At 30.6% G+C, this 25,677-nt stretch overlaps 3 protein-coding genes across 5 annotated transcripts in view; 2 read left to right on the forward strand and 1 right to left on the reverse strand.

The window, feature by feature from the left end:
* The first annotated feature begins 22 nt into the window (after positions 1-22).
* Sur-8 (leucine-rich repeat protein shoc-2) lies at positions 23-8,244 on the forward strand. The gene is made up of 3 exons (XM_014429514.3): positions 23-2,509; positions 3,883-3,972; positions 6,083-8,244. The coding sequence occupies exon 1, from the start codon at positions 223-225 to the stop codon at positions 2,044-2,046; it is 1,824 nt and encodes a 607-aa protein (XP_014285000.1). The 5' UTR covers positions 23-222; the 3' UTR covers positions 2,047-2,509; positions 3,883-3,972; positions 6,083-8,244.
* A 1,738-nt stretch (positions 8,245-9,982) lies between these two features.
* LOC106686306 (protein disulfide-isomerase A5) lies at positions 9,983-21,881 on the reverse strand. 2 transcript variants are annotated; one of them, XM_014429518.3, is made up of 3 exons: positions 21,695-21,881; positions 12,042-12,279; positions 9,983-10,284 (listed from the first exon to the last, which is right to left on the reverse strand). In XM_014429518.3, exons 1-3 carry the CDS (start codon positions 21,755-21,757, stop codon positions 10,001-10,003), a joined length of 585 nt encoding a protein of 194 aa, XP_014285004.1. In that variant the 5' UTR covers positions 21,758-21,881; the 3' UTR covers positions 9,983-10,000. The 2 variants fall into 2 exon arrangements, with proteins under 2 accessions (XP_014285004.1, XP_014285003.1); XM_014429517.3 differs by lacking the exon at positions 21,695-21,881 and adding an exon at positions 16,781-16,923.
* The window catches only part of LOC106686305 (zinc phosphodiesterase ELAC protein 1), an 11,606-nt gene continuing 2,739 nt past the window's right edge, over positions 16,811-25,677 (forward strand). Inside the window, exons 1-7 of one of the 2 annotated variants that reach the window (XM_014429515.3) lie at positions 16,811-16,952; positions 17,060-17,175; positions 17,253-17,402; positions 18,303-18,445; positions 19,636-19,831; positions 22,479-22,576; positions 24,679-24,844. In XM_014429515.3, coding sequence (XP_014285001.1) covers positions 16,871-16,952; positions 17,060-17,175; positions 17,253-17,402; positions 18,303-18,445; positions 19,636-19,831; positions 22,479-22,576; positions 24,679-24,844 — 951 coding nt within the window. In that variant the 5' untranslated portion in view covers positions 16,811-16,870. The remainder of the gene's footprint in view (positions 16,953-17,059; positions 17,176-17,252; positions 17,403-18,302; positions 18,446-19,635; positions 19,832-22,478; positions 22,577-24,678; positions 24,845-25,677) is intronic. The other variant, XM_014429516.3, reaches the window with a different exon arrangement.

The raw sequence follows: 25,677 nt of genomic DNA on the forward strand, positions 1-25,677 counted from the left end.
TATTCATTTTAACAATTAAGAAATCTTGATGAACCCCGCCCTTCTTTATCACAAGCCAGTTTTGGAAAGTAGCTTCGTGTAATGGGCTGGTCGTTGTTGTTTTAAGTATATTACTAAGTTTTGGTCATTTGTTTTTCGTTATAATGGTGGTTTATAATAAATCGTTTCTTACCATGAGCTATTACTGCGCTTATTGGTTTTCATAACTGGGATTTGAAAGATATGAAGAAATCGGGAAAAACAAGAACTTCAGAAAGTAATATTGCCGCTGAAAGACTTGCAGATTATAAGGGAGCAGGAAGTATCGACATTTCTTCTGGATCTAATGATCTTTTAGATTTTGAAGTTGGAATGAACGCAGCAGCTACTGATATGCCTGATGTTGGTGAACAAGCTTGTTCTAATCTTGGACTCCCTAAAGAATCAAGTATGAAAGAAAAAAAGGTTTCATCGGGGTCTTTAGCCCCTGGAGATAGTGTTAGAAAAGTTGTTACAGTTAAACACCCTGAATCTAACAAACCCAAACCAACTGTTAAAAAGAACAAACCAATTCAAGCAGACTTGGATATTGCTAAAGAGTTTGTTAGATGTCGAGAGGAAGGTGTTACAAGACTGGATTTAAGTAAGTCTAGTATTACTCACCTTCCTCAAACTGTTAGAGATTTAACACATTTGGTGGAGTTTTATTTATATGGTAACAAGTTGACATCACTTCCTTCAGAAATCGGATGTCTTGTGAATTTACAAACCCTGGCATTGAGTGAAAATTCATTAGGAAGCTTACCTGAGTCTTTAGCGATGCTGAAGTGCTTGAAAGTTCTGGATTTAAGACATAATAAACTTAATGATATTCCTGATGTAGTTTATAAACTTACATCTTTGACTACTCTTTTTTTACGGTTCAATAGAATTAAAGTTGTTGATGATGATATTAGAAATTTAACAAATTTGACAATGCTCAGTTTAAGAGAAAATAAAATTAAAGAACTACCATCTGGTATTGGGAAGTTAGTGAATTTAACCACTTTTGATATATCTCATAATCACTTGGAACATTTACCTGAAGAAATTGGTCACTGTGTTCAGTTATCAACATTAGATCTACAGCACAATGAATTGTCAGTAATCCCAGAATCCATTGGTAACTTGGTTAATTTGACAAGACTTGGATTAAGATATAATAAATTACATTCAATTCCGCAGTCATTAAGTAATTGTGGTCAAATGGATGAGTTTAATGTAGAAGGTAATAATCTTTCACAGTTGCCAGATGGTTTGCTGTCAAGCTTATTGGAACTTACAAGTATAACACTATCCAGGAATTGTTTTACTTCTTACCCATCTGGCGGTCCCCATCAATTTACTACTGTTTACTCTCTTAATTTAGAGCATAATGACATAGACAAAATCCCATATGGAATTTTTTCCAGGGCTAAAAATCTAACTAAATTGAATATGAAAGAAAACATATTGACTTCTCTGCCTCTTGATTTAGGTACATGGTGTAACATGGTTGAACTTAATCTAGGAACAAACCAGTTAACGAAAATTCCGGATGATATCCAACATCTTGTAAACTTGGAAGTATTGATACTCTCTAATAACTTGCTAAGGAGAATACCAAACACCATTGTTAGTCTTAAGAAGCTGCGTGTTCTTGATTTGGAAGAAAATAAAATTGATCAGTTACCTGCTGAAATTGGATACTTAAGAGATTTGCAAAAACTTGTTCTTCAGTCAAATCAAATCCAAACTTTGCCAAGAGCCATTGGCAACCTTTCAAATCTGTTATATCTTGGAGTTGGTGAAAATAATTTGGTTCATCTTCCTGAAGAGATTGGGACTTTAGAGAGTTTAGAATCACTCTACATTAATGATAATCCCAATCTTCATAATTTGCCATTTGAACTGGCCTTGTGCTCTAATCTTCAAATTATGAGCATTGACAATTGTCCTTTGTCTCAAATCCCGCCCGAAATTGTTGCTAACGGACCATCTCTTGTTATTAAGTATCTGAAGATGCAAGGTCCTTATAGAGCAATGTGAAATTGAATACTGTTTCTGTGTTGGTATTTTTAAATGCAACAATTTGTTGCCAACTTACTTTTAACTGTTCATATTATTACGTCTCCATACCAAGTTATGTGCCATTTTGTTTAATATATTATTAGGACATAAATTTATGTAGGCCAAATAATTTCCAATGTTGGCTTGAACCTTCGTGTATATAATGTGGAAGTATTCCTATTGTATTCTAACAATGAATTTCGTCCAAGTTAAAAAGGATATTGGTTGGCATACATCTCTTTAGGACAGACAAGTTTCTAACATGCTTCAGCCTGTGATATTGTACAATTGCTTCTTAAAGCATAATATTGCAGTTCAAGCCTTTTCCCAGCTTCAGCTAAAATTGAATTGGCTTTATACTATGCTGCAATTTGATTTGGATGGATAGATTTTATACTTTTTCTGGGGTTCAAAACCAGTTGAAGTTACATGAATATTTAAGGTAATTCATTATTTATTGTTTGTAATAATTTTACTTATTTATAGCTTGTTTTATTAATTAATTATTTTGTAGCTTTTTCTTTTAATACTGGTTCTTATATCCTAGGTTTCCTTACTATGCGAGTTAAACTTTATTTTTAGTCTCTGTATAAAAATGATATCGACCATTTGCCTGTCTCTAACCATTAGGTGTTTTTTATTTGTTTATAACTTTAAATTGCCTTGCCTTATTCTTTGTTCTTTCAGATGCTTCAGTATATTATTATGAAATTGTTAAATAATGGCTTTATCATTTGTTTGTTTTTTACTTTCACTTATCAATATAGTAAGTGATTGTGCAAAATTTCGAATTTGAGTTTTAAATAGAAATACATGTTTTCAGGTTCCCTGAATCAAAATAACCAAGGCTTGCAAAATGTGTGAGTGGTTTTTATTTTTTTAAGAGAGTCAGTGGAAATCTTCATAAGGCCCACACCTATCCATGTGGGATTTTACTCACTAAACCACCTTCCTACCCCTGTTCATTCCCCTCTATAGGTCCGGCATTAGGCATTACATCATGGAGGAAAATGGCTAAGTGCCGCCTCATGGTTCACTTTGCATGCTTTTCATGTTTTCTATGCTAGTCACTCTTCTTCCACTTTCAACCTCTTAAGGAGAACTATGGCAAATTTCTTCACTGTGTCCCAATGTTGGTCTGAGCGCAGCATAATATGGCTCACTAAGTTTTATGGTGTTATGCTTCCTCCACACAATCTCTCCAATTCGCTTCTTGGCTTCGCGCAGCCTAGCTCAAAAATGAAAATGAAATTACATACTTAAGGTAGGTATATGTCTGGGATGTAACAACTTTTTTGACTAAATCGATATACTGGAAGTGTTTCTTTATAGATTGATTTTTAAATTTATTTTATTTTCTTGTTTTTATGAAAAAAAAAAACCCTTTCATTGTTAAAAGTATATATATTAAACAATGTATAAATACTAAATAATAAATTTTATGAATAACCAGTAGAGAAAAAATAAATACGTCCATTTCAAATAGGAAAAACCAAGGCCGGCCAATCTTTCCCGTTTGCATTAGGGATTCATTATCTTTTGTTAAACTGTTTTATTTTATTCTTAGCTAGAATAAAATTTACTTTCATTATATCGGTAATACCTAGTTTGAAAACTCATATTCTTTAGCCTTGAAGTTAGCAATTTACTATCAAGATATTTAATAAATTGGTTCTACTATTTTATATGTTATTCTTGACTTTCCTGTTATTATTGAAAAAGCTTTTATGAATATTATCCCCTCAACTCACATTATTCAAGTAAAGTTTACTTTTTCATGAAATTTAGTTATTTACTATGGGTTTGTTTTTTCAGATAAACACAAAATGTTTTGAAGATTTTATGTCTGAAACATATGGAGTTCTCAAAAATGCTGTATTACTAGATTAAAATATTCATTCAAAGGTATTTTTAAATTATTGGTTATTATTCTTATAGTGTTGTACTTTTATGAGTTAGTATATACATCTCAACTGAATTTATAGTTTATAATGAATTAAAAAGATTTTTTTTTTATTTATTTTTGGACCACTATTCCTCAAAAATTATAATGATGTAAAATTGACTTGCTCCTGCAAATTGGCATACAAATTTAAACACCTCATTGTAATATATGCCTGAAGAAATGAAAGTACATAAGTTATAATTGCTTCGAATATATTGTGAGGACAAATTATATTATATATTTTTCATTGGAGGATAGAAACTTGAATCAATACCCTTCAATTTAATTTTATTATTAAGTTTCATATTTAGTTATAAAATTGAATAAATTAATTTTTGTAATTAAATGAATTATTTTAAATATTATGTTAAAAAGAGTCCGTTATTTTAAAATTGAAAAAAAAAAATTATTGAGTGATAAATATTTTTGATTGACTGCGTGTAATATATAAAAGGAAGATGGTCTGGGTGCGGTCAAAACAACTAAAATAGTAATCAAACTATTTATTGTGAGCCACCATTTTGCCTCACTTTGCAGGGCTTTCTGAATGACCAAAAGCTAAAGAATCAATCAATACTTCAGCTTTAGCTTTCTGTCATTTTGAAAACCCTGGCGAAGCCCTGCAAAGTGACACTAGTTGTTCGTAGTAGTAGTTCGTCTTTTTCCATTATTTAAATATATTTCCTCCCTTCCCCCCCCCAATCTACCAGAGCCCCCACTTCTCCCAGTAGTACCTCCAGCTCCTGCCCGTAGTGCTAGCAACTATTCATCGGACATTATTCTGTTAATCCTTAATCATACTCAGTGCTGGTCAGCTTCCTGCATCATTACATATTTCAGGATACTCAAGACTACAAATTCATAGTCACAGAGCACCAGATTACAAGATTATATTAATCGATTATTTAGTTTAAGCAAAATCAATCCTTGAAATTTCTAGGTCCATTTTGTATAAATTGCTTGTATTATGGATTGGGATTATAATTTTCAATTCATTTATATTTTTAGGATGGGATTGCCTTTTTGTGGAGAAAAAATATCTTATATTGTAAAATTCACTTTGAAAGATGTTCAAGGTTCCTCAGGAAAATCATCTGAACCTAATATGAGGATTTAAATAATAATTATGTAAATACAGATGAAGAATTATACAATCATATATGATACTAAATAATGAAGTGATTGACGTTTATAAGCTACTGTAGGGTAGCTTAGTGAAAAAGGTGCTGTGCTACTAACTCTAATCTGGCTGTGGAAGATTATTATTTATTCTGTTACTGTAGCCATAAATCAATCCTGTGGATTCTGTAGATCTCCTGGGGTGTCTTTATATAGTGGGTATCCTTAATTGGGGAAAAACATCTGGTGGTTGAGTGTCATCTTGAACCAATCTCCTTGTACAACTGTTGTTCGAGGAATAATACTTCCTTACTAAGTATTGAAGCTCTAATCCTTCATAGATTGTTACAGTACAGGTAGGTGATCATATCTAAACAACTGCTTACATATATTAATAGACATGTCATTCTAAAACATATGTTTATACATCCAAGGAAAATCTACATGATTTATTTGCCAACCCAATGCTATGGTTAATAATGTTTTTTATAACAAAACAAAATAGAATAAGGTGTTGAATCTTGAATATGAAATCACACATAAAACTCAATTGGACTCATTGAACTGATTTTATGTTCTATGTTTCTACTCTTCCCTTATATCCAATAATATTTAAATTTTATTTAACAGTGTGCTAATTGTTGATTCTGGATATTATATGAGAAGATGGGGTCAGGGGCATAGTCAATGAAGAACTCAAATAAGTAAAACTTCTTTTATTAGTGCAAACTTTTGGCCAGAATTTCACGTCTTCGTCAGGGCAGGGCTAAGATCATTAATTTTTTTTTAGCCCTGATGACCTGAAATGATAGCATTAATATAATAAGCTTTTTTTTTTTTGTTTTCTCCACTGACTGCACCCCCAATCATCTTCCCATAAATTTTATTTACTGTTACATTTTATTTTTTTATAATAAAATTTTGGTTAAAATAGCCTTCTTTTTGTTTCAGGCCCTTTTGAATCTAGTCCATTTATCATGTCATCTCATATGTTGAAGTTAATAGGATTGTAATGTCAAAAAAATAAATAAATCAAAATATCAAATTGTTGGCTAATATTAATGAATCAAATTAATTGTTTATTTTTTTATAATTGAATTAAATCAATTTGGTCAAATTTGGTAAAAATAAATTATGTGAAGTTGTTGATTGTAATATTTCTAAGTGTTGTTAGTTTTCTATTTGCTATAGTTGGAAAAAAAAATAATAATAAATAGTTTTCAGTGTTTGTATACAGGTTGTTACATTGTTTTTTGTTTCTTGTAAACAAACTATAATATAATGTTTAGCCAGTTAAATGTTAGTATTGTTGTTGGTATTTAAAATAAGCAATTGGATTTTTATACAGATAACTTATCTGAGTTTCACTTGTTAAAACTTGATGTCATTTTGACGATTGAAAATAATGTGTGGTGAGCTATTTAATATAAACTATATAGGATTCTCTTCAAGGCATTATTTGAGCAATGTTTTTAATTTTAAATCAGTTTCCAAAGTAGCTTGGCATTTTTCTTTAAAGAGAATGAAAACAGGCTTATGTTAAAATTAATTCAGTCGTGATAAAAGATTCATTCACTTCTAACTACTTAATATACATTTATTGATAGTTGATTGATTGAAGAAAAATGTCCAATTTTATTCTTAATAGTTGTTTAATATTCTTAATAAGCTGTTTCTATGAATATTTTTCCAATTTATTCATAAAGTTTCTATCTACAATGTATATATTAACTATAAAACAATTAACATTGTACCATCCACAAAGATGTAATAAACGATAGTTTCTATTTTTGACGCCCTTCAATAATTGTTACATTGCTAATTAGTACACTTATTTATTTCAATTTTTTATAACTATAATTCTTTCAAGAATCATATGTATCATTGATATAACAGGGTAAAAGTTTTTTAGTGCCATTTCCTTCTTTTTTTTTTCTTCAACTAATTGATCTTTGAGGTTGATATATAGCTTTGTTATGTTTTCTCTTCACTCTCCCTAAGTTATTACTATAAGAGTTTGTATCAGTATTGTAAAAAAAAACTATTTGTAATTTCTAAGTAATTTGTGAGTGTTTAGAGTTCATTTTTGCACTCCCTTAAATTGTAAAATAAATATATATGTATGTGTATGTGTGACTAAATGTTTCAAGTACATGTCCATTTCACTAAATGTGTAATGAATAATATTTGTTGTTTTATCATCCATTCTTCTAGTATTAAGGATCATTTAGCATCGATATTATGATATTGTTATTGTTAACATATTGAAATATCTAATCGTTCTACTCTTGGTAAGTTTTTTAAGTCAATACGTTCGCAGCATTTATTTCTAATGTTTTATAATTTTATATAGTATTATGTATAGAGGTAATAAGAGTTTTGTATGGCATTTGAAATTAAATAAAAAAGTTCAACAGAATTTATTTAGGTTGTTGCTGGTAATTGTTGAATGCTCAGTTAGAGCATTATTGTATTCAGAAAGAATACTTTTTGAAGATAGTTACTTTAATAGTAATATTTCAGTGTTGCTTTGGCCCCTGAACATTTTAATGAAATGTTACAAACGAGTTTATGACTCTTTTATTGTTCTCTGCCAATATGTGTCAAAGTCTGTAATACGTATCGAAAAATATACAACTAATTTTTGTAATATATATATTTATATAATGTTGAAATGTTGAATTTTGAAGTTAGTTTTATTTTGTATGTTACACATTTAGAAAGAAATAATATTTTGTGTTAGATCGATTATTTTCAAAGTATTGTTTATAAGATTGACAAAGTTTATTTATTGATATTTTTTAAGAAATCGAAGTATATATATGTATTCAAATATTTATTCCACGATTTAATAAAATAATTTTATTTTTATTTTTTAGTATTTAATGATGTTTAAATTGGTTTGTAGGTTTAACGCTTCTTAAACATTTTGTCGTATGTTTTCTTGTTAATATTCTTAAAATGTTCGCTCAGAATCTAAATTTGAATTTCATGATGAGACAGATTGATGCCATGGTTTTGGTGTACGGTTGATAAATAGTAATTGTGTTTTTGTAATTATATTTCAATTTGTTAAATATTTATTTTCTGTATTAAACTGTTGGTTTTCTTCATTTTGTGTTTCATTTCTAATTCCTTCTTCTTCTTCAACCAAACCAACTTACCTTACTGTGTCAGAGCAACCTGGATTCATTTTTTAACTCCATATCTGTTGTCTACTTCTTGACTTCAACAAGAGTGAATACTCTTGTTTCTTGCCAGATCCAATATCAGGTCCTCACACTATTTCCTCAGTCTGCAAATACATTTTGAGAGTATATTGATCGGCATTATTTGCATATAGCCGAACCACATCAATTCTTTTCTATGTATATTTTCTATAAGTGTTTTCTTCTCTAATTTTTTTTATTTCTTATTCAGTTGAATCTAGTTTTACCTAGACCTTTCTTCAAAAATTGTGTTTCTGTGGTTTGTATACATCTTTCAAATTGTTTGATACTAGGCCAACATTCAACTGCGTAGGTATGAAAACTTGTTTATGCATTTGTTTTCTTATATCTTTGTTTTCAACTCCACTTTCCTTTTGCCGATTATTAGACTACGGATTTGGTGGTACACATTTTTTGCTTTACCTATGCACGGGTTTATCTTGGAAATCAACCTTCCTTCATTAGTTATAATTTTCTAATTTCAGTTGACATATAAAAAACAAAACCTTTTAACCAGCATTACCAACTTCATTGATGAAGCCTTCCATTTTATAAATAACGTGGAAAGATATTTTTTTCCACTAAGTCCAACTTTATTGAATAAAAGAAATATATCCTTGATGACTTATGTTTTTATTACTTAACATTCTAGTAAATATGGTTTGGAATGTTCTGGGATAAATTGCTTTATAGTCTATAGTTTATTATGTTTTCAATATTAACTCATATTTTGCTTTCACTTAGAGAGAAATACATTGGATTGCTATAAGTAGTATACAGAGTATACCAATCAATCCACAATCGGACATATATACACTACATATATTTACATGATATAAGAGCAATTTTTTTTTTATTCCCTATCCTCTATGCACTGAATACGATTATATATACATTCCATTTGACAATCTTAAGCCATTTATTTGGCAATTGCACTTTCTCATTCCTCCCCTCTCCAGTGATCCTCTAACGTTTGATCCGTTAAATAAATTAAAAGAATTTATCATTAGATAGCAATGGAAAAACAAATCAAAGACACAATAGTGACAGTGGTAGATCAGTTTAAAAACAAATAAATTAATTTTAAAAAAAATAATATGTAGATATTAGTCTATTATGAAGATCATGGGGAGGAAAAATGGGTGTCCTACTACATGAATAACTAAAAACTAAACTCAATGTTTGGCGCTTCTAGAAATGAATCGATGAGTGAGTTATCAGACAATTATTTTTTAATTTTATCTGTTGAGAGTTCATTAGTTTTATGGACAGACAGAGCCTTTTATTTTACATGTATAAAGTATTTATTCCACATTCTTTATGTGTTCGTCATTTATATTTTTTACTTCCACTTCATGAAACTAGAAAATACAGATTTTATAGCAACAATAAAATAAGAATTATTTAAATTTTTTTCAGAAATCAAAAAACTAGGGACTTCTTTAACACCAGCCCACCAATCATGTTTATTAAAAGAATATAATTTTACATAACATTTATTGCTGTAAGACTTCTACCAACTTCCTTATTTCAGTTAATTTTTTAACAAAATCTTCAACTAGTTCAATTTCTACTACAAAAAGTAAATAAAGCGTACACCTTTTAACTTAAAGTCATCAATTAATAGGACGGCAATTACAAATTAACAGATTTTAAAATTTTATTTTTGAAGTTTTACATTAGACTTTGAAGATGGTTTAGTTACAGGAGGAGGAGGTGATTTCATGAAGAAAATTATATCATTTGCTAATGGCCTTCCTATATAGTCAGCTACATACACTCCATTTCTAAAATATTTAAATGATGGAGTTTTTGTTATTAAGAATTTATCTACTGCTTTTACATTGTCCATAGCATCACATATCCCAAAAGAACCTTCAGCAGGAGTAATCATTGTTGCAGCTTTCCCTATTTCGACATTAACATCTTTACATACTGAACACCCTGAAATGTAATTATGAACAATAGTTAGCTGGATATTGAAAATTAAATGATAATTTTTTCTTATGATCCTACAAACAATGAAAAGTTTTTGCAGGTAACTATTTTATAATGTAACACATTTGTTTGTACGGTGATATTTTTTTTTTAAACTAGAGAGAAATAAGAAATTAAGAATATGGAGATAGTTGTTTAAATAAAATAATTTATATCCTAGTTAAGTCGTACAACATGCACTATTATTTCATTAAGTGTCCAACATTTCAGCTAATCCAGACATCCTTAAGGACAATCTTAAATGTAAATTTACACCCCATGTTCAATAATTTAAAAACTTTTTGCAGGCTATTCTGCCCAAGAGCATTAATTTCAGTCAAATTACGCTTATGTCATTTTTCCATTAAATTTTAAAACTTTCAATTACAGATTAACTTAACACTATTATCACTTTCTTATCATACAATATTTTTTATAGAAAGTGGTGGCCAGATTGGCCGAAATGTTGGACATTTTAAGAAATAATAAAGGGTGTTTTGAGACTCAACTTTGATACAAATTATTTTATTTAAAGAATAAAAGAAGCCTCAAGAAAGTGAATAGATTATATATAAATAGAGATAGTTATTAATCAAAAATATTCTTGATATTAATACTTTATAACAACTAAAGATTAAATCTCCATTAAAACTTATTGTATTTGGAGAATTTTTGAAATAATTTGAAGCAGTCTTGAGAACCTTAAGCCAGTATTTTCTAAAGCAGTTTTGGAGATATGATTAAGTAAAACAAAAAAGTCAACCTTCCATTATTGAAATAAAATGAATGCAGCTATTTCAGAAAAAACACTACTTTTTGTTCTTATATCAGTATAACAAACGACCGTTTTTCTCTTTCATCCGCATGGATAATAGAGATTCTCAGTCACCAAAAATCCTGCCTCATTGCTTCCCTTCATCGGCCCTTTGACCTACTACGTGGGCACTTCACCATCTGGGCAATTTTAGTGAGACACTTATTGGCCACTATAGCCTCATAACATGGCCAAGGCATATAATGTGAGAGGAGGTGCTAATATCCTTACAGTTCACTGTTGCTTCGTCTCCAAAGACCGTTCTATCATATGGGTCCTATGTTTCTCCTTAAAAAAATTTTAAAGTTCTCAAAATTACTCTTTCAAACCTAAAAATAAAAGCATCAAACTGCAAGATTTTAACTGTTGAGGGCCCTCATTTCTCCACTTTATGTGACTTCTGGTCTTATGAGGATTTTATACATTACCATTTTATTTGGTGTACGGCTCACAAGCTTACTTTTGATTGGTCTTGAGATTGAGAAATGGGCTCTATTTTCTGTAGAAATTATCTTTCTCACCTCTTTTCTTCATCACTTCAAATTATGGTTTAGTATCAATAAACACTGTGGTTTATTGTTTTCAAATATTTATGTTTAAAGAAGTAAAATATTTGGACTGATTACTTTATTGTTATTTTCTTGTAGGCTTTGTTGTAATGATGGAATGATCCCAAATCATTATTTTTTTCTATCTTCATAAATGTAAGAGATAATGTTGAGGTTGAAGGATTATCCTGGGGTGACAATCAATATAATTTGATTTTAAGTGTTTTTGAAGACAATTTCACTATTTTTAAATTAATTCAACATATTAATTAATTACTGACTATTTATACTAATAAATATTTTTGTGGCTATTAACTGTATTAATCTAAAATTTAGTCGACTAAGTATAGTAAAATACATACATGTGCCATAAAACATAATTAAAATTGCCCTGTGCTTTTGAAGAACCTGATCAATATTGCTATCTGTAACTTTGATAAGTAGCTCGGCACCAGCAATGTTATTCCAAAATGTTTCCTTTTTAGATACTTGACCGTTCAGTTGAGGACTATTCGCTGGTAATATTATTGGAGTTAATGGTTTTTGCACTTTACATTTTTGGTCAGGATCATTTATGTTTGTTGGTTTTGTGAAACACCTCTGAAATTTATTTTCAATTAGACTTAATGTTTAATGTTTTTCATTTTGCTACATTTTCTAACACTGAGAAAAACTACTGCCTAGAACATTTTAAAAATATTTTCTATGGTAGACCAAGAAATATTTAGTAAAGCAATCAGTTATTTCCTGCTTTCAGGGCTTTATTATTTGAATGAAAAACAGGATGAATCATTTCATTCACAGCAATGTTGTGAAAAAAATAATTTTCGCAAATGTTACTTTGAAATTTGCTTACTAAGAAATTGATTTAATTCTGTTATTTTACTTAGATATACATTTTCTTTCCTACTGTTTTCATAACTTCAATTTTAAATAATTATTTTTTGTCTATGTATTTACATACTAGATTTTCTTATGTGTTTTAATTTTTGTTCTTTTCTTATTCTTAATTTTAATTTTCTCATATAGCCTTTATCTTCTTATAATACTTAGACTATATATTTTCATTCTGTAATTCCTTTTATTTATTATTGTTTTTATCTTGTTTTTCGGTAGCCCTTTTTTGTGGTGGTTGTGTTAGATCTGATTCCAATTGATAATGTTAGGTACTCTTAACCAGGCCCCAAAAATGTGTGCTCACTTAGGTCAGGTAGATGGTTAAATGGGGAACTGACATCATGAGTCTTGAAGGTGCTGTAAGTCTGTGAGCTGTAAGTCCTCTAAGGATGGTAACCTCGTTATACAGGATACTATTCCTGGAGGCACGAAGAAGAAATACAAGCCCCAACTGGATGCCAGCCACCAGTCTTACAAAAGGAGAGAAGATATGGGAAGACATCCAAACAAGGCAGAGAATTAAAAGACAATATACATTTTAAAAATATAGTACTATCATGCACTGATCCACAATGCATATTATTATCCTCTTCTTTCTAAGGAGGTGCTTCCCTTGAAGGGAGAAGTCAGCTGGGCTATCTTTCTAAATGCAATGTAGACGTTGGATGACATTTAACAGGAAGAATTTATCTATAAACTTCATAAAACTTTCTCTGGAAAATGTTCTTTGCTCTTAGAGTACTATTTATCTAAGAGATGTTTCTGAATAATACCAGAAGTGAATAAATGAGGTGATGGATAGGGGTGCGGTCAGTGAGGGGCACAAATAAATAAAACGTATTTACTAGTGCAAGAACTTCAAACCACTATTCCATTCAATCACCCCATCTCCGCCCCCTCTTCCTGCGAGGTGCCAGGGCAGGAAAAATTCCAAAAACCCCATAAACATCACCCTATCTTAACTCCTTTCTTCTCTTGCACCCCTTCCCCCTACCATTTTTCGACTTTTATTATTATTATTTACTAATTATCTTTCGTCTTTAATTACTAATTGTTTTTATTTGTTCTTTGCTCAAACATTACGCGGAGGCCACTCACCTCCAAATATTTTAATAGAATTCTCCCAGAATGGAAACATCAACATACCTACCTTATATACCTTCAAGTACCAAGGTAGAAAAAGATTGTATTTAATTTGATTTATGGAACATATACCTAATGCAATTTACCAATTCATGTTTTATTTTTTGTTTTATAGGGATCGTAAAAAAAAAAGTGCCAGAACGTTTCCGCCAAAATTTCAGACCTTTATCAGGGCTAAGAAAAAACAAAACAATATCAACCATAATGAATAAATAATTAGAAAATAAAAGGTAGTATAGATACATAAATAGTGCAGAAAGTATAGTGTAAATATTATAATATGAGAAAGGCTATATATTATTTATCCTCTACATTCTTGTAATCAGATATGTTTATTTTGTAATATTTCCATAGTAAATAATTTAATATAATGTTTACATAAATATCCATAGTAACACTAATCTCCCAAAAGACAAACGGGTTTCGTGACACGATTAAGCAAACAATACGTTCATCTAAGGATGGGATTTAAAATGGAAAATGAAAGTTTTAATTGGAGGCGGTGCCTGTTGGTATTTTTGTAATTATTTATTGTTTTATTTTGTAATTATTACCTAAATAGAAAGGTCATAACTGCTACAGACCAATATCCCGCCCAATTTTAGCATTCGTTTTCCATTTTATATTGCATTCTCAGCTCAACGTATTGTGTGCAGAGCACGAAACCCTAGGCTCCTTTTCTGCGGGGAAAGCCTTTTTTGTATCTGTTCTTTTTGATACTGCTCTCAAATCGCCTCAAAATTTATAAAATATCATAGATGATTATGAAGCAAATACTGATGCAAAATGTTATTAGAATTGGTTCAGAAATATTTTTTATAGGGGAAAAATGTGTGGTAGAAACATGCTTTTTTATTTCTAAAAATTTATCAAAACACCGAATAGGTACATACAAATGTTACAAAAGGCACTAAAGGAGTGCAAAGCACATATGTATACACATTTTCAAGTGGTTTTTGGTCCAGCCGGTTGGATTGTAGGCCTGTCAAATCGTGACAAAAACAACAGTGTGGCCTGGAAAAATGGCTTTTTTGTTGTAGAGTGCATTAAAGATGAGTTTACCTGTAGGGAGGGAACTCGCGAATCCCCACCCTAGCTCCTTCTCTTCTCTACACCATAACAAACCCCTCCTACCGGGAACAAATCAAGAGAGTCTGGAACTTGGTAGCGCCCAACTACGGGATTTGGTTCCCCCCTTTTCGTGGACTCCTAAGATACGAATATGGGAGGATACTTGTTTTCTTAGGTTATTCTTTTTCTTTGACAGGGACTGTTTCTTATTGATTCTTGTTTTACTTTATTATATATTAAGCAAATATATTGACAACTCTGTTCTGACTTGGTATTTAAATCATCTTTGAGATTTGATAATCATTGTGTTTAGAAAAAAAAACTGCCTTTTTTATGTTTAAATTTGTTGTTAAACAGTTAGATATGGGAACGTTTGCTACCACGCATCTCTTTCCTCCCTTTACTCACGAGCAAATCCATCTTGGATGCACTTTATACTATATTACAATACGGCTGTGATGAAGGTTTTGAAACTTTCTAAAATCGAATATTGATATATCTAAGAAAAATGTCATGTTCCTAGATCTTAGATTTGAAGAGATTCAGATAGCTGAAACCCATACTTGCTATGTCGGGAAAATATAGTCACGCGGCGTTGGTTGAATTTGATTATTTTTCATGCGGATTGTTTTGCTTGGCGGAGCGCAACGCTGCCGCGTTCCTAGGTTTCGCACATTATTCATTTAATAATAAATAGGAAATGGATTTGATCGAGAAAGACGATTTGACAGACGACGAAGACTTCAAAGAATTAGTTGCGCAGGTACTAATGAAAAAAAAGTATTCCGCCTAGACCAAATCATTTTTTAGAGTGGTCAGATGAAGAATTTTTCCAGCGATTTCGACTGTAAAAAGTGGCTGTTCAATAAATTTTAAATTGGAACATCAATTTCTAACATTACAGGTAGAAATTGCTGAGTTTGACAGTTGTCCCAGTTTTAGGTAATCTTGGTAACCTGGTTAACAAAATTGTAAACCAGAAACAGGTCGCTAAGTAACCGGAATATACTAAACTCTTATCAAATCTAAGTTGTACTAATCTTAGTTTTACCGGGAGTTAGTGCAACCAGTCCTAAATCAGTATTACATTTTTTGTTTACCCACTAACTGGCCATTTCTGAATTATGGGTAGGTTAACCTACAGGTTACCAACTTTTACTAACCTAAGTGGGAAGGTCGTTTTCATTGCGTGAGGACGCTAACTATTTCCACTCGCCCAGACCAGAGACTAACCAGTACCGCTCCCATAATCTTATATATTTGTCAAATTTTAGTTTCAGGGAGCCTCCTTTCTCTTTAAGGGTATTACATGTCCCTCGAATCCTCCGAAGGCTTCAGCCTACACCCTAGTCTCGATCCACTTCTAGATGATACCTTTACCAAACAATGTATGCAATTTAATTCTGTTAATATTGTTTTCTTTGCTAGGACTTAGTAAAAAAAAAAAAACTACAAGAATATGGTTTCCTCTAAAAATTCATTACGCCGTAAAATGTGTTTCCTTTTTAAATTAAAAAAAAAATTATGATACATCTTGCACCATACACCCCCTTCCAGGGCGCTAGTGCAGGAGCACCCTCCACATTTCAGTAATTTTTTTTTGTTATCCTTTTTTGGCAGTTTTTGCCTAGCTTTTAAGTATGATGACAACACTTAGTAAAGATACATTTGGGCCAATGGAAAGTTGATGTTTACTAGTGATTTATTCATTTTTGTGTAACTTATTTTCAATGTTTAAAGAGTGACAAAAAATTATCGTATAATACCAATCACCTTTTATGTTTTTCCCCCTTTGTTTTCCAACAAAGATATTCCTATTTTATAAAAGTTTAATTTTCGATCATTTATATTGCGAATATAGCCACCACAGATGTGCAGACTTGAATCATTGTGATCCTCATATTGGCGGGTTTAGTTGTTACCGAAGTAGAATAGGTTTCATAGTCATGTTTGATCTTAGGATAAACAATAAGTTAGTTAAGGTACTGACCTGAAAACGTTCGTCATGTTTTTTGTAAGGTTGATATTTTATAATATTCCCCCATAATTTCGTAGTTGGCGTTCTTCCAGTGCATTTAAAATGCATTTAATCTTTCTTGGAACTGCTTCCTGCTATCCTACCAAACATCGTGGTGTATCCTGTACAGCTGTTAAATTCAATGGTAACAATTTATTAACCTCTTGATTACAGGTGATAGTCAAGCATGTTCATGTTATAAGTTATCATAATTGACTTATAATAATTTCTGTTAACTGAATTTGTAATTAGATGGTGACATATGGTTATTTGATTGTGGAGAAGGATCTCAACTTCAAATTCATAAGAGTTCCCTTAGTTGTGGGAAGGTGAAAAAGATATTTATCACCCATCTACATGGGGATCATGTAAGTAACCACAAATTGATTTGATATTATATATTTATAGTATGGATATTAGAATTATGGTTGACTTATTATTTCAGTTGTTTGGTCTTCCAGGGTTCATCTGTACCATGAGTTCTTTAGAGCGAGCTGATGTATTTGTATTGGAATTGTATGGGCCCTTAGGTCTTCGTCAGTATGTAAGGGAATCCCTTAACTTGTCAAGGTCAACATTAAATTTTAAATATGTTGTGGGTACTTGTTTGAAATTATAATATTTATCAATTGTTCAGTTATTGTGTAAGATACAATTATTGAACATGTATTGGTGATCTGCTATGCTCCATTGTTAGCATGTTAAGTAAATTATATGCATCAATAAAATCTATCTGAAGGAAACCATCTTGGTAAAGAATACCTTTATTAACCCTGTAAATGACTGGTTGTAATTGTTTAGTTTTTAAAATTAATTATGTATTTGATAGTCAACCATTATCAAAATATAGCAGATGGTCCAGAAAGGGAAGGATGGCAACCAAAATATTGTACCTTTACTGCTTGAATAATTTTAAATCTCTCCATAGTTCACTATATAGATTTGTAAATTAGTATAACTTACATTTATCAGACCAATCCCCACTTGACTCAGCTAGAGGTTTCTTTATCCTTGTAACAAATGGAAATCATAAGTTGTGAAATCATAGCTTCAGAGGACTTACAATGCTTAAGTTCATTCTGAATCTTTGAAGCATTCAACCCAATAATGTTTGGAAAAATATCTTGGTGTTGGTTTTCTTTGTGTTCGAATTATCTGTCCCTTTCAATTTGCTAATATCTTCAAAATTCTTACAATCTATTTTCAAATCAAACAAAAGAAAACAGAGCACCATTGGCTTAGTAGAAAAACCAAAGAAGGTAGATTTATCTGTAACTCTTCAAAATTTCCTAAATTCCTATCTTGAAGGCATATTTAGAAGTTCCAGTTTCAGTATGTTACAGATCACCAATATATAATCAATATTTCAGTTTGTAGTGAATACAATTATTTTCGATAATAACTGTATTACTAACATGTCCAATATTTGTATTTGTTTTAATTTCAGTTTAAAATACATTTTTCCATATACTTATTTTATTTTTATCAATTTCAGGTTCATGAGTTGATACCTTTGGATTGGCAATATCCTGAAGATTTGAAGAACTGGAAAATTAATGAAGAAGGAGACGGTGTGCTGCTTCATCCCCAAGAAATTGCTGGAAGGCAGATAATAAGTTCTGAAAACGTATGGACTTTGTAAGTATAGAAATTGATTATTATTTCATGTTTAGCAACTGCTCATATCTCAGTATTAACTCCTGTCTAGTAATATCCAAATTTGTCTAACAGTGCAATTGTTATGGGTTGCACAATTATTTGAAATATTTGACATTTCCTTAGAAAAAAGTGAAATCATTTTATGTTCACACCAATGAAAGTTGACAACCAATGAGGATTTTATTTCTCATCCCTAGGTGTTGAGTGGCAGTTTGGGGTTCAAAATAAACCTTTAATATTCCTCTTGTTAATGGTTCATGATTAGAAATTAAAAATAGTTGAATTTTGGTTTATTATATTTTTAAAATAAACTTTAAAAAGATTAATACAAAAATTTCTTAAAAATAGGAAACTAAATCAAATAAAAATGGTCAGCCAAAAGTATATTATAATAAAGTGAAACAAAACTAGTTTACAACTATTTATTTTCCGACGTTTCGCCCCACTTTGCAGGGCTTCATCAGGGCTGTTCAAAGGAATCGGTTGAACAGCTGTAAACTATTTTTGTTTCACTTTTGACCGCAACCCTGACCATCTTCTTATATATATTATAATAAATAAATAATAATCCCTAGAAAATTATGAATGTAGTATTGATGTTAAGATGAATCAATATTAAAGAAAAGTAAACGATCCTTATTACTAATAAATTAATAATTTAATATGAATTAAGGACAATTCAAGTTATACATATAATGCCACCAGTATTTATTTGAGAAACAAGATTTTTAAAACATGTCTGTTTCACCGATATATGAGTGAATGTGGGGGAGGGCCTCCGCCATGGAAGAAATATTGATAAAATCCTAGAGGATAAGCACAGTAAAGAAAATTGGTCCACCCCATGATGATATGTACTGGGCAAATTATTTAGCTAGACTGAACCTCACTTAATAACATAGAAGTAACTAAATATGTGGTATTAAAAACAAACTGACCTGTGAGCTTTATGTGTTGACCGGTTAGTACTGTTATCAATGAAAGAAATGATAGCTATGGCGCTATGTTATTATATGCATTAATTATAATTCTAAATTTTTAATATTTTAAAATTTGTAATTTATACATTTATTTATTTTGTTGAGCATGTTTTCTGAAATGTCTCTAATATTAATTTAATATTTTAAAATATAGAGACTCAGGTTAAGACTGAATGTTTACGTTCACAGGTTCCAAGACAGTCATGCAATTGTTAAAGCAGGAGCTTTGGTTCATCGAATTCCATGTTTTGGATTTTCAATTCAGCAGAATCCAACTGTTGGAAGTTTAAAGGCCGGGTTGTTAATGAAAATGGGTTTGAAGCCCGGACCTTTATATGGAAAATTAAAGCAAGGTGAACCTGTGATATTGGAGTCAGGACAAACGGTATCCTTTTTAGTTCTATGTAATATTATCTGTTTTACTTAAGGTTTAAATAGGATGATATGATAGATAAGATAATCTGCATGATGATTGTTTTTTGCTCCTTTGTGTATTGTCTGAGGATTGTATAAATTTGATTTTGTAAAACTTTTAAAACCGTAATGGTTGAATAAGCCTGCTCAACCACTTATTCACGGAACAACATCTCTTTCTAATGCTCTGGAGGCCCTATTCCAGTCTTCATACAATTACACAACGGAAATCGTGGAATGCTGTGAAATACTGGGTATTGATTAAGGCTACCAAAGTATGAGAGCTCTACGACAGTTGCTGCAAGAAAGTACTTTTGAAGAATGGGCTAATTGTAGATGGCTCTGGTTTTCACCATTTCAAACGGACCCCACTTCTCTTAATTGACCGTTTCCTCCTGGGACTTCACACAGGAGGAAGTGGTTTGTAAAGGAAAGTGGGCTCTATCTGTCACAAAAAGGGCTGGGTATCTGAAACACCAGCCCATGTGCTAGGGTAAATGCCTACAACTCTCTCCTCATAACATGCTTACACCATAGGTTTAGAGATGAATTTATGGATGAGGTCTATTTTATTCACACTGATGGATCCATGAGATTTACAAATATAGTTGTGTTCCTTAAGACCAGAGGTACAACTCAGGTCCAAAATCCGATGGAGAGATTTGAGGATAACAGCCTAGATCAAACAGGTGGGGTGGAAAGGGAAAAGAAAGAAACCTACAAGAAATATGTCCCTTTCCAAGAAGGAAAATTATATGAGAACTTCAGGGAAAAAGAGAGTTCGCAATGAGAGATCTCTAGTTTGGACCTCGCAGAACGATTCTGAATATAACAAAGGCCTTTTTGATGATCTAAGTGTTAGCATTCTGGATATTGTGATGTTGGCCAAAATATTGTTCTGGACTCCCTGGGCATCATACATCATCACCTTTATTATAATTAGCTCAGAGGATATTTAGTCTTATTTATTTCATTATGTTTTAACTTATTTATTAATTTTTAAATTTAATGCTGCTATTTATAGTTTATGTTAATTTATTTCTATTTATTTATAACTTTTTTTTCTTATTATTTATTTTTTATGTATTAGTATTTGTAATGGTAACATTGGATAAGATTTTGATTTTAATTAAACTAGTATAATTAATTGAATATTTATGACATATCACTAAAAAGGAGATATATTAGATGTAAGAGAGTAGAATAGATGGGGTTTAGAATATAACAAAGTTAAAGAAGAAAAAAAAACAGGGAAAAATTACCAAAATAACAAAAATTGAACCTAATTATGTAAAAAAACACTGTATTTTGTTTATATTCAGTTATTAGTGGGGGGGGGGGGGGGATTGTATCTTTGTTAATTATGTATGTTAGGGTATGTATTATACCCAATGGACTGATAAGTATGCTGTGTGTTGTAGGAACCCAATACATTTGGGCAGGATTGCTGATCAAATAAAGCATTTTAGTATTGTTTACTCATTTCAGTAATTTAGTATGAAACTAAATATTATCAATAGATCCTTTAAGTGCATTAGGGCTAGTTTTACTTTAAATTTGGGTGGAATAAAAGGAAGATGGTCTAAGTGTGGTCAAAAAGACTCAAATAGAAAATAAACTGTTCCAACATGTTCCTTTTATTAATTTTTAAGGTCAATCTTCGATCTTCCAATTGGTTGGAATATTTGAAATGTTTTAATGAGTGGGAGTTGTGTTTAAACAAACTTGTGTGAGATGAAAATTCTCTTTTCAAATGAATGCAATGTCTATTGTAAAGTTAAATAAAACTGAAATAGATTGAATGTTGATTTCAGTCACTATGAAATAGACTTACTTGTTGAGATAATTTATCTATTTTTCCATTTTCTATCCTCCTGCCTCTCTGCTTGAACCGCATATAGCCTTCTTGTACTCTATCATCTTTAAATGCTGATGAAAGAAATTAAAAAGTTTAAAAAAATTACTTCATCAACCTACATATCATACTCAGGGCAAGATAGATCTGCACCTGTTTTATTGACTGCCATTTGTCCTAAATGGGGCAGATGTTAAACATATGATTGTTGAAATTTTAATTTGATTTGTGCTACGATTATGGAAATGATTCTTAAGTAAGTATAAAAGCAATTCTGGATGAAAAAGAAAAATATTTAATATAATTTTGTTTAATTAGCATTCCATTTGTGTAGTGGATCACTGGAGTAGGGAGGTATGAGAGAGTTGAATAGAGAGAATAGTGTAGATAGAAAAAAAAGGGAATAGATGAATTAAGAAAATGTAACATAAAATATATATAAAAAAATATATAGAAATGTATTGTATTTAGGTTATAGTTAATTATTGCTTGAAAAAAGTAAAAGAATAAACAAACAATTTTTGTATCATTGTCAATATATGTTAGTGTTTGTATATCCAATAATTGATAAGTATGCTGTGTGTTTTAGCAATATGATGTATTTGGGCAGTATTGACGAATAAACCATTTCTCTCGATAGTGATAGATAATTTTATTGGAATTGAATTGTGAATAAATAGCTACTACCTTGTTTCGATTATACTTTGTGTGGTTTAATACTTGATGACTTTTAGGAAATATTTTTTTGAACTTCAACGTATAGATAAATCCTGAAGATGTTTTGGAGCCTTCAAAACCGGGATTGAAAGTAGTTATTCTCGGAGATACCTGTGATTCTAGTGGGATGGCAGATATAGCCTTGTAAGTAAAAATGTTAATTTCTAAATTTATTCATTTATTTTAGTTTTTAGAAAATTCCAAGATCTTATAAATTATAAAGAATCAATTGCTTTCTGGTGTGTGTCCACTCACATGAGATTTGCTTTAATTCCAAAATACTGTTAAAAGAAACTTATTTGCTGTATGATTGATAATATTAGTTTGATGTTCATCTATTGGTTACAAGGTCATAATTTTTACCTTTGATTTTAATTCTGTGTCCTTTGATTTATTTTCGGGAGTCATAACAATTGCAATACTTCAACACGACTCTATCAATCTAAACAAAACTTTAGAATAGAATCCAGGAATACTAGAATACTTTTTATCCCTTATAAAGGTATACAATCTAAAAGTAATTGATATGGTTTGGAAGACGAAATTCAGCTTTCCAACAGTTATCGTTATAGGTGCATCGTATTTAGATAAAGAGACAATGGCAGAAAATAAATATCCTTCACAACTCAAGTCCAAAAATTTCTAATTTTTGGCTTACATGAAAATTCATAACTAAAAAGACACCTAAAGTGAATTTTACTTGATTTTCCCTTAAAAAATTTGTTTTGACCTACTTAAATAGAAGCATCTTTTGGTTTTTTGTTATTGTTTATTCATTCAACCTATTTTAATATGAAAAAGAATCTTTTGTTCTTTTTCTGTATATAAAATATATTGATCAGTATATAATAACCAAAACATGGTTATTATAAAACAGTATTCTCATACTGAGGAAAGATAGGAAAATATCAAAAAATGTCTAAAATTATTTAAAATAAAATTTTCTCAGATCCATGGGTGCATTGGCAAGAACTTAATAGAACTTTTATGTGCCTAATATTTGTCATCATACTATCACCCAGAAAAGTGCAGCAGAGAGTCTGAAACACCAGCCCATGTGCTGGTAAAATGCCCTAACAACTCCCTCCTTATAACATGCTGGCACCATAGGGTCAAAAAAAAAATTGATGAATTCCCGGGGGGAAAAAAAAGGCTTTACCTGTTATGATGAGGTTTATTGTGTTGACTCTGATAGATCTGTGAGATATGTTGATATTGTGGCACTCACTAAAACTATTGGCACGAGCCTGGTCTTGGGTCCGATGGTGTGATTTGAGAATTATGACCTCTATAAGGAAAGTGGAGTGGAAGAGGGAGAAAGAAGGGAATATCTGAACAATGTGTCCCTATCCTTAAAGAAAAATTCTGCGAGACCTTTGGAGAAAAAGAGTTCACTGTGAGAGGCCTCTTCTTGGAAGACCTAGGTGTTAGCATTGGGGATATTGTAATCTTGGCAGAAAATATTATTTTGTACTCCCTGGGGATCATACACCATCACCTGCATGGGAATTAGCTCTGAGATTATCCATTATTTTTTAACCTATTGATTTCTGTTTTAACTTATTTATTCACAAAATTATTTCTTTCAAGTTGTTTATTCATTTAAGTATTTCTTTTAACTTACTTTTTGTTTTTTAAATTATATATTATTTTTTTTTTAATTTATTATTTATTTGGTTTTTGTAAACTAATCTACTGCTGTGGCTATTGTGTCTTTGGTTTGATTTTATATTGCTATCTAATGATAAATTTGTTTGATTGTTTAATGGATCGAACGTGGGTAGCGGATCATTAAATAGGGGAGGTCTGAGATAGTGAAGTAGGGAGAGTAAGATTGTCAATTAAATGGAATAAAATTGTCAAATGTAATAAAATTGTTAAATAGAAACAAAAATTAAAATATTTGCTGTTAATTTGTAGATGAGTATTGATTGTAAAAGGAAAAGGTAGAAAAAAAAAATTGTTATATCATAAGTATACGTATTGTATATATGTCCGATCATGGATTGATGGGTATGCTGTGTATTGTAGCAAGCCAATGTATTTGGGCAGCATAAAGCATTTCTCTTTAGAATAAAAGAATCCTAAAATAATTTTGTTTCTAATTTAATCAATAGATCAAATCAGTATAATAATTATTCAATATGATAATATGATCCTTTTAAATATTGTTCCTTTTATGACCCATATGTATTAAAGAAACTATATAAGATAATATATGTATTTTTTTATTTTGTTTTTTTTAGAGATTGTGATTATATAGTTCATGAGGCTACATTAGAGGATGCTATGATGGAAAAAGCAATTGTAAATGGTCATTCTACTCCTTCTATGGCTGCTGCATTTGCTGAACAAATCAAAGCTAAAAACTTGGTCCTTTTTCATTTCAGCCAGCGCTATAAAGCTAAGCGTGTAAGTATGATAATTGATGTCTCCACAATTTGTAATATTAGTTTGGTGTATCATATACATTGTAATGTATGTATTTAAAGAATTGGTTTTTGTGGGATGTCATTGTTCAATTTAATCTTTATTTTACATTCTTTTATTATTTTCATGAATATGTCTTTCTTTCTCACTCCTTTTTTTTTTTTTTTTAATGATTCAGTAAAACTAGGCTTTCTTTATATTGTATTTCTAACATGTTAATGATGTAAAACATCATATTTTACATGATGTTCTAGTCCAGAAGTTTGCTGCATAAAACCCATCTCATAAACCATAAATCTGCAAATAATTTTAAAAATTGGTTTCCAACACACAACACAGGAACACATTTAAGGTTATCCTAATACTCTTATTAAATGGCTAATTAATGTAGTAAAGTAACAAATTAGTTCTTTCTTAATATTTTTTGCTTGGTTACAGCTAATCGATGCAAGTTATGGTATAAACAATTAAGAAACATTTAATTCAGATTCAGTATTGAAAGTACCATAACTTGTAGTACAAGAGCCCAGCAGAAAAAAAGTCATTTATTTCACCCCACTTTTTTATTACTTTATGAAAACTAAGTATAATTACTAGTGAAAATTGGTCAGTACCTATACAAAGTATAGTTAAGTAGAATAGAAAATGTAAAAAAAAATAAAATAAATTTTCAGTCTGAGCTCCATATCTTTGAAATTACCTACAACACTTGATAGTTTATAACTGACACACAAATAGTTTATAACTATTTGTTCTTTTTTTTTACCGCAACCCTGACCATCTTCTTATATTCAAGTTTTACAGTCAACTATATA

The sequence above is a fragment of the Halyomorpha halys genome, unplaced genomic scaffold, assembly GCF_000696795.3.
Source record: "Halyomorpha halys isolate HHAL.00 unplaced genomic scaffold, Hhal_1.1 Scaffold806.1, whole genome shotgun sequence".
In the NCBI taxonomy this organism is placed as follows: domain Eukaryota; kingdom Metazoa; phylum Arthropoda; class Insecta; order Hemiptera; family Pentatomidae; genus Halyomorpha; species Halyomorpha halys.